This window comes from Schistocerca cancellata, chromosome 4, assembly GCF_023864275.1.
Source record: "Schistocerca cancellata isolate TAMUIC-IGC-003103 chromosome 4, iqSchCanc2.1, whole genome shotgun sequence".
NCBI classification, from domain to species: domain Eukaryota; kingdom Metazoa; phylum Arthropoda; class Insecta; order Orthoptera; family Acrididae; genus Schistocerca; species Schistocerca cancellata.
The window spans coordinates 143,951,037-143,964,554 of NC_064629.1; the positions used below are offsets into that span (position 1 = coordinate 143,951,037).

Consider the following 13,518-nt stretch of genomic DNA (forward strand, 5'->3'; position numbering starts at 1 on the left):
TGTGAGAAATTGGATCACTCCAATAACGTGTCTTATTTATGTACTTTTCAAAATATTGCCTTAAAGTACTCCTTTTACTGTTAAAATACTCAGGTTGGTAAACCTCTTTTCTTAATTTCTCTTGTTTACTCGACGACCAGTATTTAGCCAAAAAAAGTTGTTCAAACTCAGCGCAAGTATGGCAACTTTCACTTACTTCGGCGGCCCATAATGCGGCTTCTCCGGTAATTTTGGATACTATAAATTGAAGTCGGTCGTGTTCTGACCAGCTACGTGGAAATATTCTTTTGAAATTATTGATAAAGATTTTCGGATGCAGGTTGTTCTTTTCAGTGGAGAATGTTGGGAATTGTCTACTTTTAAAAATGCTGTTCTCCACCTTTAAAGAAGACAAATATCCTCGCTGACCAAAAGAATCATCATCTTTACCAACCGAATCATCAACTTCCCAATGCAAATTTTCACCACAATTGTACTTCGTATTTTCACATGTTCGGTTGTTTTTCGACCTATTCTCCTAACGTTCGTCCTCTGTCAACAAATTTTGTGATGACTTTCGTTCTAACTCCGCCAATTTATGATTGGTTTCCTTTTGCCATTTAGGTAACTCATCAACTATTTTCTCTTTTATTTTCTGAATTTCGCTAGTGAAGAGCTTAATTAATTCATCATTTCTACTTAGGTGCTCATTGATATTTTCATCTGGCTGGGATCCAATAGTAGTCTTAACCTTGTCTACAATTTCATTTTCTTTTATTTCTATCCATTCAGATAGATCTTCGTCAAGTCTTTTAGTTTGATCTACTAAATACTTGTCAATCCCCTTACGAGCATCGGACTCAAACTCGACTATTTGTTTCGAAAGCTCTTCTATCTGTGCGCTAGCATTGAAACAGCTGCTTTCACACTTAACCATCCGATTGGACAGGCCATCATAACTCTTCGAAACTACTTCATATTTCTTTTCTACGTCATGAAGTTTTCCCATTAAATTATTATATTGCCTTTCTAAGGTGTTAGAAAACTCTACATCTAGTTCTCCAAATTTCGCATTTAATTGAGTCTCCCAGTCCGCCTTTAATTCTTTCTTAGTATTTTCCAGTTTATAATCAAAGGTGTTCAGTTTGCTTTCCAAAGAATCCATTTTAACTTCTAATGAACCAAATTTGCCCTCAAATTTTTCGTTTAACTTTTGATTGGCCTCTTTTAATTGCTTATTATCTTTTTCTAGTGAACCAAGTCTTCCATTCACTACACCCATTTGAGTATTTATTGATACCAGCATATCAAACATTTTTTGATTAATATTTCCATTTTGAGGATCAACTTGCTGATCTACTTCCGAAACCTCAAGATCTTTATGTTCTCCCACGCTGCTTACCTTACTTATCATTGTATTTGAATCTCCTAACGGCTCTAAATCAATAACTGTATTATTATCTGTACATGTCTCCTGTCCCAGATTGAGCTCATGGGATGCATCATCCATATCCTCTTCACTTTCCTCTCTCTCTCTACTCATTACTCTACTCAACTGCACAATATCATGTATTCTTTTCGTTCGTTTTGACATGATTATTCACTACCAAGACATACACTTATTTTCACTATGTATGTATATATATTTATCTACCGAAATCACAAGTCTTAACTTCTTTTTTTTTTTATAATTATACAGTTATTTTAATCATACCTGGTAGTATTGCTCACTTTTAGCGATTATTGAAGAATACCTCTTTCATTGGACAGACTCACTGGCTGCTACAATATTTTCCAACTCTAGGGTTCGTGAATCCGGATGACACTCGACTCGATGCAGCAATCCTCCTCGATCGAGCCCCACGTTGGGCGCCACTTCTACCGTATCTTCATTCGCCGTCGGCGTCGTCGTTGTTACCGTGAGACACCGTTATACCAAGAGGAAAGGCGCGTCGCTCTTAGAGCATGAGATATGATGACCTTAAGCCATTGACAACACACAACGGTCACGGTAGCACCTGATTCCAGAATAGCTGCAGTAGTTAAGATCTACGAACTATCCCTTGTTGACCAGGTCCCCAAAACTTAACTCGTAACGAGATCCCTTCAAAGCAAATTGTCAGAACGATCGTCTATAAAGGCTTTGTACAACGAGAAGAAATGTTACGGTTGATGGAATAATAACAGATACGACCAAACTGTCTTGTCTCTTCTGCTTTATTTAACATAACTTCGTTCACAGTTTCATTTCGCATTCACCACTCATTCACCGAAACCCTTTGATGAACAGTTTTGGTTGCTTAACACCAACAGTCAATGATAATGATACAGCTTTTCTCCTTTTTATAAATTGAAGCCCGCTCTCCGTGATATAATAAGGAAAAAACCGGTCTCAATACCGCGTCCCTCGTGAGATGCGAATAGACTTATCCCGGAATTGACCGCCCTGTAGGTGTACTCAATTTAATGACCACACTTCGCTGTCCGCTATTTCGCGTAACTGAATGTCCATTTGTTAGTCTGATTATACACTGTAGCTATTTAAAATTCGCCCCTATATTTTTCACAACGCACAATTAGCACTTCATTACTTATTTGTTTTCTTTCTAAGAGTAAACGAAAAAAAAGACGCCGTATCAATGGGCTTAGTCGACATAAAGCAAAACACCTTAATATGCCCAATTTCACCTCTTCTTATAGGATCGGCTACCTTACTCATTAATTTACTACATATTGTTTCCAATAACACTAAACAGGTATCGCTGTTATATTTTAATTGTATTCAAAAGCATGTTACTACTATTATGACGAAACAAATCGTCACAAATCGCGCGGCGTGCGTTTTTAATGATAACTTTACGCCATTCAATTAAATCGCGCGGCGTGCGTTTTTAATGATAACTTTCCGCTATTCAATTTCCGTTACAGCTATCTTGACTCGTAATGTTACAGTATCACGTTCACATCATATAAAAGGGCAGTGCACTGGCAGAACTGTCATTAGTGCTCAGGTGACTGATGTGAAAAGGTTTCCAAGGTTGTTAACAGACTTTGAACGAGGAATGGTAATTAGAGGTAGACGCAGTGGACATTCTGTCTCGGAAATCGTTAGGGAACTCAATATTCCAAGATCCACAGTGTTAAGATTGTGCCACGAATACCAAATTTCCTACATTTTCTCTTAATAGGGGCAGCACAGTGGACCACAGTCTTCACTTAACGACCGAGAGCAGTGGCGTAGAGTTGTCAGTGCTAACAGACAAGCAATACTGCGTGAAATAAGCACAGAAATCAATTTGGAACGTACTACGAATGTATCCGTTTGGACAGATCGGCGAAATTTAGCGTTAATGGTCTGTGGCAGCAGACGAACGACGCGAGTGCCTTTGCTAACAGCATGACATTGCCTGCAGCACCTCTCCTGAGCTCGTTACGATATCGGTTGGACCCTAGACGACTCGAAAACCGTGGCCTGGTCGGGTATGTCCCGATTTCAGTTGGTAAGAGCGGATGGTGTGGTTCGAGTGTGGCGCAGACTTCACGAAGGCATGGACCTAAATTATCAACAAGGCAACAAAGTATTGTGCAAGCCGGTGGTGGCTCCATAGTGGTGTAGGCTGTGTTCACATGGAATGGACTCGGTCCTTCAGTGCAGCTAAACCAATCACTGTCTGGAAATGTTTATGTTCGACTACTTAGAGACCATCTGCAACCATTCATGTACTTCATGTCCCTAGACAACGATGGAATTTTTGTGGATGGCAATGCGGCAATCACTGGGCCATAATTGTTCGTACTTAGTTTGATGAACAATCTAGACAATTCGAGCTAGTGATCTGACCAACCAGATCGCCCGACATGAATTCCATCGACCATTTATGGGACATAATCGCGAAGTCATTTTGTGCACAAACTCCTACACCGGCAACACTTTCGCAATTATGGACGGCTATAGAAGCAGTGTGGCTCAGTAGTTCTGCAGGTGGCTTCCAATGACTTGTCGAGTCCTTGGCCCATCGAGTTACTGCACTATCTATCTATCGCTTGCGCCTTGTCCCGCGGTTATGCAGGGTCGGCCATGGTTAAGCGGATTTGGCATGTTAAGTTTAAGGGGTGGCCGGATGCCCTTCCTGCCGCCACCCCGTACCCCCCCCCCCCCCCCCCAGGACAGAATTAGTGTACCCCAAACTGTCTGTGTCTACTGGAATCCATGAAATAGTGTGAATGTGTTGAGATGTCTGTGACCCGTGTAACAGAGGCGGAATGTGGGGACCAGCCCGGTATTCACCTAGGGGGATGTGGAAAACCGCCTAAAAACCACATCAGGGCTGGCCGGTACACTGGCTCTCGTCGTCAACCCGCCGGGCGGATTCGATCCGGGGTCGGCGTGCCTACCCGAGTCCAGGAAGCAGCGCGTTAGCGCTCTCGGCTACCCTAGCGGGTCGTCGAGTTGCTGCACTACGTCGGGCAAAAGGACGTCCGACACAATTTTAGGAGGTATCCCATGAATTTTGGTACCACAGTGTAGTTTGTGTCGCAAATTTTGATTATTTGGCGCTGTATCCACTATATTATAGTCCTAAAATACTAGTGACTTGATGAGTAATTAATTCTTACTGTACAATCCATCTGACTTCGTCCCAGAAGCATTAAGTATCTAGTATATCAATACCAAATCATATGGTAACGAGCCTCTGGGGATCATGAACTCCCCGTAATAAGGCACTCAGCAAACAGATCTGAACAACCTCTACTAGTAGTTCTGCCACGTTCATATGCGCTCTATCGACGCACGAAACTTCTAATGCAACTCAGCTTCTCTCCCTACAACCTGCTTAACATAAACAGAGTCTCGTTACTCTAGATTAAAATTCGAACCATCCACCATCACAAACGTACGGTCGTCGTCGTGAATAGTATGTGGCAGCTTTATTACTAAAAATTAATTTGTGTTAATAATGGACTTCAGAAAGAATTCATTCTCAAACTGCAGGAAACATTAAATGCCATATTATATTAAACATACTAACACACCGCGGAATACAAACCGCTAGACTCCACAGCTGTCTACCCTCTGACTGAATTAGGTGTTACTTCCTTTTTAAGTAAGGTATATGTTTTATTCTGGAAAATGCTTCTGACATGCATGCATCCTCTACTGAAGTCCTGTCAACCTAATTTCAACGAAACAATGGGCACTGTCTACTGAACTTGAATAGTTTGCAGTACTCATGCACTGCCACAATTTGCTGTTACATTAAGTTCTTTGTCCTCTAAATTATAATAACGTATCTGGATTGCCCGAAAATTTTGCTGTGATCCACATTGATGAACCTGAACTTCTGTACGAGGTGACTGTATGTATTTCAACAATGAATGCTATGAAAAGCCGAGATTCTGTATTCCGAATAATTAAAAATATTAAATTATATTCTTCTCTTAACTTCCACATAATCAGCTGGAAAATCTATTTTAAACACGCAAACAACATATTACTATTCATCTTTCACAGTCGCTGTACGTATTCGGAGTTAACAACAATTGCTACTTATTCTTTCAGTATTAATTCAGTACCACGTAAAATATTCTTGCTGCTAAATAGACAGGATGTATGATAATAGAGAAAGCTGACAATAGAAGCAAGAACGTTCTAGTAAACAAGGATCAGCAAACGAGCCGTTGCGAATCTGTGGTTGGGAGCCGCCACAGACCTCATTACCAAATATTATTCTAGTTAGTATAAATTTATTTTAAATGTAAATTTTTCGATTAAGTCCCCATGTAACTAGACTCACATGTCGCCCATGGCCCATGGCTGGGAAATGTAGCACGGCATCACCACGTTTTGCTGCTGATGTAAGAGGACCTCTGACGCGCCATTATGGTCCGAGATGGAAAGATCGAGCAGGGCCTGTACATCGGTCCCCTAGATCAACTGACCTCAGTCCTCAGAATTTTTCTGTCTAAAACCACCTCGAAACTTAAGTGAAAAGCGCTCCTGCTGATATGGTTCAAGAAACGGGGCAGTGAATTTTATGGTCTTTTCAATATTTACGAAATGATCCGGGTGTGTTTGAAAGAATTTGTAAGCCACTATGGTGACTAGTGCAGTATTACATTCAAATGCGAGGACGATACGTCGAACACCTTCTTTATGCCATAAACTGTATGTTGTATAACGTGAAGGAATAGTATTGTATTTCTTGTCAAGGTAGACCCTTGGTGATATTCGAGCCCAATTTGCGGCGAATTTAATCGAAAAGTTTACATTTAAAAATTTTTTGTACTAACGAGGGCGATATTACCTACTGAAATCAGTGGCGGGTAGCAACCACAATTTCGCAGTTAATCACTCTAACAACTCTTTTGCAGACTCATGTTAACTGATACGTTCTCGCTTCTATTGTCGTATGCTTTCACTCGTATCAGTTTTCGCTATTGATTATGATTCTACCTCTACACTCCGCAAGCCACCTTATGGTGTGTGGCGGAGGGTTGTGTGTCAGTGTCAGCTCCCCCTGAAATATGAAATTTGCGTATGATGGCCTTGCCACGGTTCGCGCTGCCTCCTCCCCCCCCCCCTCCTCGGAGGTTCGAGTCCTCCCTCGGGCATGGGTGGGTGTGTGTGTAGCTCAAGTTAAATTAAATTGTGTGTAAGTCTAGGGACCGGTGACCTCAGCAGTTTGATCCCATAGGAACTTACCACAAATTTCCAATTTACGTATCGCATCCCTTCTGGATAGTTCGGCTACCTGGTGCAACTCTTTTTTATTTGAAGCCTCTTCGGAGACATGCGCGTCGTTGATAATGACAGTACACGCAACCGAGCAAAGAAAGTCCCCGACCGTCCGGGAATCGAACCCGGGGTCCGTTGATCGAGCGCCAGCAACGTTAACTCTACCCATTTGTCCTGTTCTAGTCACAAACGGTTAACGGGTAGAACGATTGCTGTTAAGCTTCTGAATGGGCTACGATCTCTCTGATTTTTATCTTGATGGTCTTTTCGAGGGATATATGTAGAAGGAAGCAATATATCGGTTGACACTTCTAGGAACGAACGCTCTCGGAATTAACAATAAACCACAGTGTGATACAGAACGGCTCTCTTGCAGCGTCTGCTACCGGAGTTCACTGGGCATCTCTGTGACACTTCTGCCCTTACTAAATGAACCTGTTACGAAATGTGCTGCTCTTTTTTGGGTCTTCTCTATTTCCTCTATCAGTCCTATCTAGTATGCATCCCAGAGAGCTGAGGAATATTCAAGTAACGATAGAAAGAGGATTTTGTAAGCTACCTCTTTTGTTGATGGACTACATTTTCTGAGGATTCTACCAACGAATCTCAGTCTGACGTCTGCGTTACCAGCGATTAATTCTATGTCGTCGTTCCTGTTCAAACTGCTCCGTACGGATACTCCTAGGAATTTTCTGTTTTCTGTTTCCAGTTGTTGTTCTGTGAGCATGTAATCATGCAATAACCGGTCTTTCTGTCTACGTATATGGCAAGGAAAGCGTTTCTGAAGAAGAGTAATTTGTTGACATCGAGTATAGATTTACGTGTCAGGAAGTTGTTTCTGAAATTATTTGTATGGAGTGTAGCCATGTATGGAAGTGAAACATGGACGATAAATAGTTTGGACAAGAAGAGAATAGAAGCTTTCGAAGTGTGGTGCTACAGAAGAATGCTGACGATTAGATGGGTAGATCACATAACTACTGAGGAGGTATTGAATAGAATTGGGGAGAAGAGGAGTTTGTGGCACAACTTGACTAGAAGAAGGGATCGGTTGGTAGGACATGTTCTGAGGTATCAAGGGATCACCAATTTAGTATTGGATGGCAGCGTGGAGGGCAAAAATCGTAGAGGGAGACCAAGAAATGAATACACTAAGCAGATTCAGAAGGATGTAGGTTGCAATAAGTACTGGGAGATGAAGAAGCTTGCACAGGATAGAGTAACATGGAGAGCTGCATCAAACCAGTCTCAGGACTGAAGACCATAACAACAACATACGCAGTACGTTACATTTGTTTACGTTGTGGGTCAATTGCCACTTCATGCACCTAGCGTCGATCCACTGCAGGTTTTCCTGCATTTCATGACGATTTTCTAACATCGCGACTTCTCAGTATACAACAGCATCATCCACAAAAAGCCTCAAAGAACGTCTAGCATTATCTACTGTGTCATTTACATATAATGTGAAGAATAATTATCCTGTAACACTGCTTTGGAGATGCCCGAAGTTATTTTTAAGTCTGAAGACTGCTCTCCGTTGAAAATGACACGCTGTGTTCTGTTTGTTAGAAACTCATCAATCCAGTCATATAGCTGGTCTGATTTTCCGCATGCTCATGCTTTGTTCATTAGGTGGCAACGCAGAAAGCTGGGTTTCACAGGCTCTTTGTTTGCGGAACCCATGTTGATTTCTAAAGCGGATATTTTCGGTCTCCAGAAATGTCATGAAATGAAATCATCGTGTAGCATTGATGGCCAGGAGGCCTCATCTGGGGAAGCTCGACAGCTTCAGTGCGAGTCTTATTTCAGGCAATGCAACACTGGACGACTTTCGTGTGATGAAATGATGATACGATACACAGGCCACTAGCGGAGAAAATCTCCAACCCGGTCGGGAATCGAACCCGGACCCGCTGCATGGTAGGCAAACACGTTACCACTCAGCTAAGCAGGCGGACAGGAATGTCATAATACATGAGCATGAAACACGCTCCACGATTCTAAAACAGACCAGTGTCAAATATATAGGCCTGTATTTTTGCGCGTCTGTTCGACGACCTTTGTTGGCCTGTGCTCTTTTCCAATCATTAGGAACGTTTCACACCTCCACAGAGCTGCAGCACACTGCAGTTGCAAGTTCTTTCTCATACTCTGTGTAGAATCGTATTGGTATCCCGTCAGGTCCAGTGGCCTTTCCTCTCTTGAGCGACTTCACTTGGTTTTCTATCCCGTGGTCATTTATTACGACGATTTAAAGGAGGAACTATAGTGCGGTCTTCATCTGCAACACAGTTTTAGGAAAATACGTTTAGTATTTCGGTCTTTTCTACATCGTCCTCCGTTTCAATGCTATTACGGTCACAAACTGTCTACACACGCAGTTGGCTTCGATCCGTTTACCGATTTAACAAAAAAAAAAAAATGGTTCAAATGGCTCTGAGCACTATGGGACTCAACATCTTAGGTCATAAGTCCCCTAGAACTTAGAACTACTTAAACCTAACTAACCTAAGGACATCACACACACCCATGCCCGAGGCAGGATTCGAACCTGCGACCGTAGCAGTCCCGCGGTTCCGGACTGCACCGCCAGAACCGCTAGACCACCGCGGCCGGTCCGATTTAACATAAGACTAAATGTTGATAAGACTTAAAGTATATCCACATTAATATTTAAGCATTTCTCAAGCTTATTAATCCTGTAATGTATATTACGAAACAACTCGTGAAATGTCACGTATTTCCTGACCGGATATTCCCCAGGCTCTCCCAGAGTTTATATACTTGGCAACGACCTGTATAAACAGTCGAGTAGATGTAAACAACAGGTTTTATACGTCTTTGATATACGGTATCGTTCAAACCTGTAACATCGCTGCCATAGTTCATACACTGCGAAGAACGCACCGACTCATCGCATTAATAACAAATCTCACCACAATCACAGAATTTAAACGGATCAACGGACGATAGTGAAATTTACCGGCCATACTAAATTTCATAGTTAGCCGAATGCCGGGCCCGTTTCCCATCTCCGGCTCAGTATCATGATACACAAAGCAGTTAAAATACGATCTGCATAGTTAACATGTTTCACAGGTAGGTGACGTACCACAACCTCAGTGCCTTAGGGTAACTGAAAATTGACAGGACCCCCGCAGAATTGAGTAAAGCATACAGAAAAATATCAGATAATAAGCTTAGCATTACTGTGAGAGATCAATGTGTCATTGGTGACCACGTGTGTGATACGCACAGCTATTCTCGCACTTCTGGTGGTCATTAATCTCGCTATGAGTTAATGCGGTGTATCTACAAAACGACAGCTTACAGTCAAGGTGAATACTTTTTCATCTATGCAGAAACATGTCTGCTATGTAAGCGTATTCAGAATAACTTGAAGAGATCTTACAAGAAGCGCGTTTGACTCCTTTTACCAACGAAAGTACAAATCTGTGCAGATAGCAAATGCGTATTAGTTATATGTAATAACAATACTGATGCTTGTATGTTTAACTTCATGTCAAGGCAGCTATGTGTAATGCATTGGAAAGCAAGAAGTTATAACAATTTTTTTGACGAGTAAGGACATATTGGGACTTGCCGCAGTGGATACACTGGTTACCATGAGATCACCGAAGTTAAGCACTGTCGGGCGTGGTCGGCACTTGGATGGGTGACCATCCAGGACGCCATGCGCTGTTGCCATTTTTCGGGGTGCACTCAGCCTCGTGATGCCAATTGAGGAGCTACTCGATCGAATAGTAGCGGCTTCGGTCAAGAATACCATCATAACGACCGGGAGAGCGGTGTGCTGACCCCACGCCCCTCCTATCCGCATCCTCCACTGAGGATGACACGGCGGTCGGATGGTTCCGGTAGGCCACTCGTGGCCTGAAGACGGAGTGCTTTTTAATGTTTTTACAATTTGCTATTGGTATTGCGGTCTGTTTTGTTTATAATTACAAGGTGCCAGAAGAAGCTCCACGTATGGACCGAAATTTACTAGCAAGTTAATTAAGTTTATGACAGAAGCTGGTGATACGTGTTTCATGAAAAGTGATTGTCTAGTGAGGGGTAGCCGATTGCCGTTAGTCAGCGGGACAGACTTTGGAGAGGAAGGAGACTCCCAGTACAGAAGGAGAGGCTAACCTCGAGCGAGTGCCGTTCCACCGGCGGTGAGTCCGCGTGCCGGCCCGCCGTCGTCGGACGCAGCAGGCGAGGCGTCGGCGGAGAGCGCCAGGGCGATCCCTGCACACAGACACAGCCAGCCGCTGGGCCGCATGCCGTCCTTCTGGCTGCGTGACCACTCGCGCTCCGCTTCCCCCAGTCTAACCCACTTCTTCGCGGACCGCGCTGCTACGGCCAGTTCCCGCGCGTAACCGTAAACTCGAGACCGGCCTGCCGACCGCCGGAAGTGGTTTCCTGCACGCGATTGCCGAAAAGCGGCGGCTGTCTCGGCCAATTCTGCCTCCTCCTTCACATGCGACTCGTTATAAAATACGCTACAGTCTGTCGGGAGGTAGGTGTTGTATAGCTAGAGAAGGCCGAAATGCACGCGTTAAACTCAAGCAGTCTGGCGTGAGGTCTGAAACAGGATACGTAATGAATGCTATAAAGAAAAGTGCTGTAGCTTCTGGAATACTTAACTTTAATCCACATTTGTAGAACATTGCTCTTGATGATACAGAAGTATTATAGCAATTGAATACGGCGCCTTGCTAGGTCGTAGCAACTGTAGCTGAAGGCTATGCTGACTATCGTCTCGGCAAATGAGAGCGTAATTCTCAGTGAACCAGGGCTAGCAACGTCGGTTGTACAACTGGGGCGAGTGCTAGTACGTCTCTCTAGACCTGCCGTGTGGTGGCGCTCGGTCTACAATTACTGACAGTAGCGACACGCGGGTCCGTCGTATACTAGCGGACCGCGGCCGATTTAAAAGCTACCACCTAGCAAGTGTGGTGTCTGGCGGTGACACCACAGTAGGTATCCAGAAAGTCAGTTCTGTTGGCCAATTAAGACTACAGACAACGTAACGGAGAAGCCGATTTAGACTACTGGACATTAAAATTGCTACACCACGAAGATGACGTGCTACAGACGCGAAATTTAACCGACAGGAAGAAGATGCTGTCATATGGAAATGATTAGCCTTTCAGAGCATTCACACAAGGTTGGCGACACCTACAACGTGCTGACATGAGGAAAGTTTCCAACCGATTTCTCATACACAAACAGCAGTTGACCGGCGTTTCCTGGTGAAACGTTGTTGTGATGCCTCGTATAAGGAGGAGAAATGCGTACTATCACCTTTGATAAAGGTCGGATTGTAGCTTATCGCGATTGCGGTTTATCGTATCGCGACATTGCTGCTCGTGTTGGTCGAGATCCAACGACTGTTAGCAAAATTTGGAATCGGTGGATTCAGGAGGGTAATACGGAACGCCGTGCTGGATCCCAACGGCCTCGTATCACTAGCAGTCGAGATGGGAGGCATCTTATGCGCATGGCTGTAACGGATCGTGCAGCCACGTTTCGATCCATGAGTCAACAGATGGGGACGTTTGCAAGGCATCAACCATCTGCACGAACAGTTCGACGATGTTTGCAGCAGCATGGACTATCAGCTCGGAGACCATGACTGCGGTTTCCCTTGACGCTGCATCACAGACAGGAGCGCCTGCAATGGTGTACTCAACGACGAACCTGGGTGCACGAATGACAAAACATCATTTTTCGGATGAATCCAGGTTCATCTTTAACACAGGCAGAACTTATCCACTTTATCTATGAATCACCATATTACTGAGGTCTGTGATCCTATGTCAACAAGTAGCTTGAGTTTTCTTCCACAATGTAAAGAATCTATCACAAAGTAATTTTTGATCTGATTCTTGGTGGAACTAACAGGAATCACTGTCTTGGGCAGGGGGTGGATGGTGTGGTGACACATGTATCCCCATTCTCAATTACCGATCTGCTAGGTTGTCTGTTACTGACATTACTTTTCTTTTATTGTGGCTACCTCTTGATGCATGAACCTATAACCCACAATTAAAGCAGACTCATTTCTCGTTAAAATCCTAGTGCTTGTGATGAGGCTTCTTACATCTGTAACATTCTACAGCTGTGTTTAATACATGAAACTCTCCTCCTCACATAACATTTGATGGCCTTAATGGTTCCTAAAAGATCTTTCATCATGCCAAGCTGACTGCTTTGCTACTTCCTCCCCATACAATACAGTGATGAATGTTTCCAAGTTCCCTGATTAGCTTTGAAGAGCTGAATATGATACTCTGTATTGTCCTCTACCAGCTCGTATATTTGAGTGTTAATGTTCCAAATCCTGTTGGCAGACTGCTCAGTAGATCCATCCCACCACATCTGCAAATTATGAAGTTTCTCTCTGTAGAATCTGATTGGATTTTTGTGTTTAAATCTCTGGACAACTGTGGTTTTGAACTTATTATAATTTTCTGATTTTACACAAGTGGGCTCCGTGCTAATGAAATATTGTGCAGCTCCCTGAATTCTTAATTTAGCAACTGCTAACCTACTGGAATCAGTCAATGAACCCAACAAGTCAGCTCCTTTGAGTTTCTGAAGAATGCTTTCACACCTTCAAGTTTACCATTTAACACTGGTACTAATGGCAATAATAAAAAATTCATTATTGGGTAAGACTGCATGAGTTATTATTTAACTATTTATTTAGGAGACTATGCTCATTTCTGTCAGTTTGTAACTGTTGAGTCAGTTTTTGCAATTCATTTGTAGCAGTTTAGAGATCGACCATG

The 13,518-nt window shown here is 43.1% G+C and overlaps 1 protein-coding gene across 1 annotated transcript in view; it reads right to left on the reverse strand.

The window, feature by feature from the left end:
* Positions 1-11,003, reverse strand: part of LOC126183933 (uncharacterized) — a 76,848-nt gene extending 65,845 nt beyond the window's left edge. Inside the window, exon 1 of the mRNA XM_049926280.1 lies at positions 10,871-11,003. Within this exon, the coding sequence (XP_049782237.1) occupies positions 10,871-11,003 (133 nt within the window). The remainder of the gene's footprint in view (positions 1-10,870) is intronic.
* Positions 11,004-13,518: the final 2,515 nt, after the last annotated feature.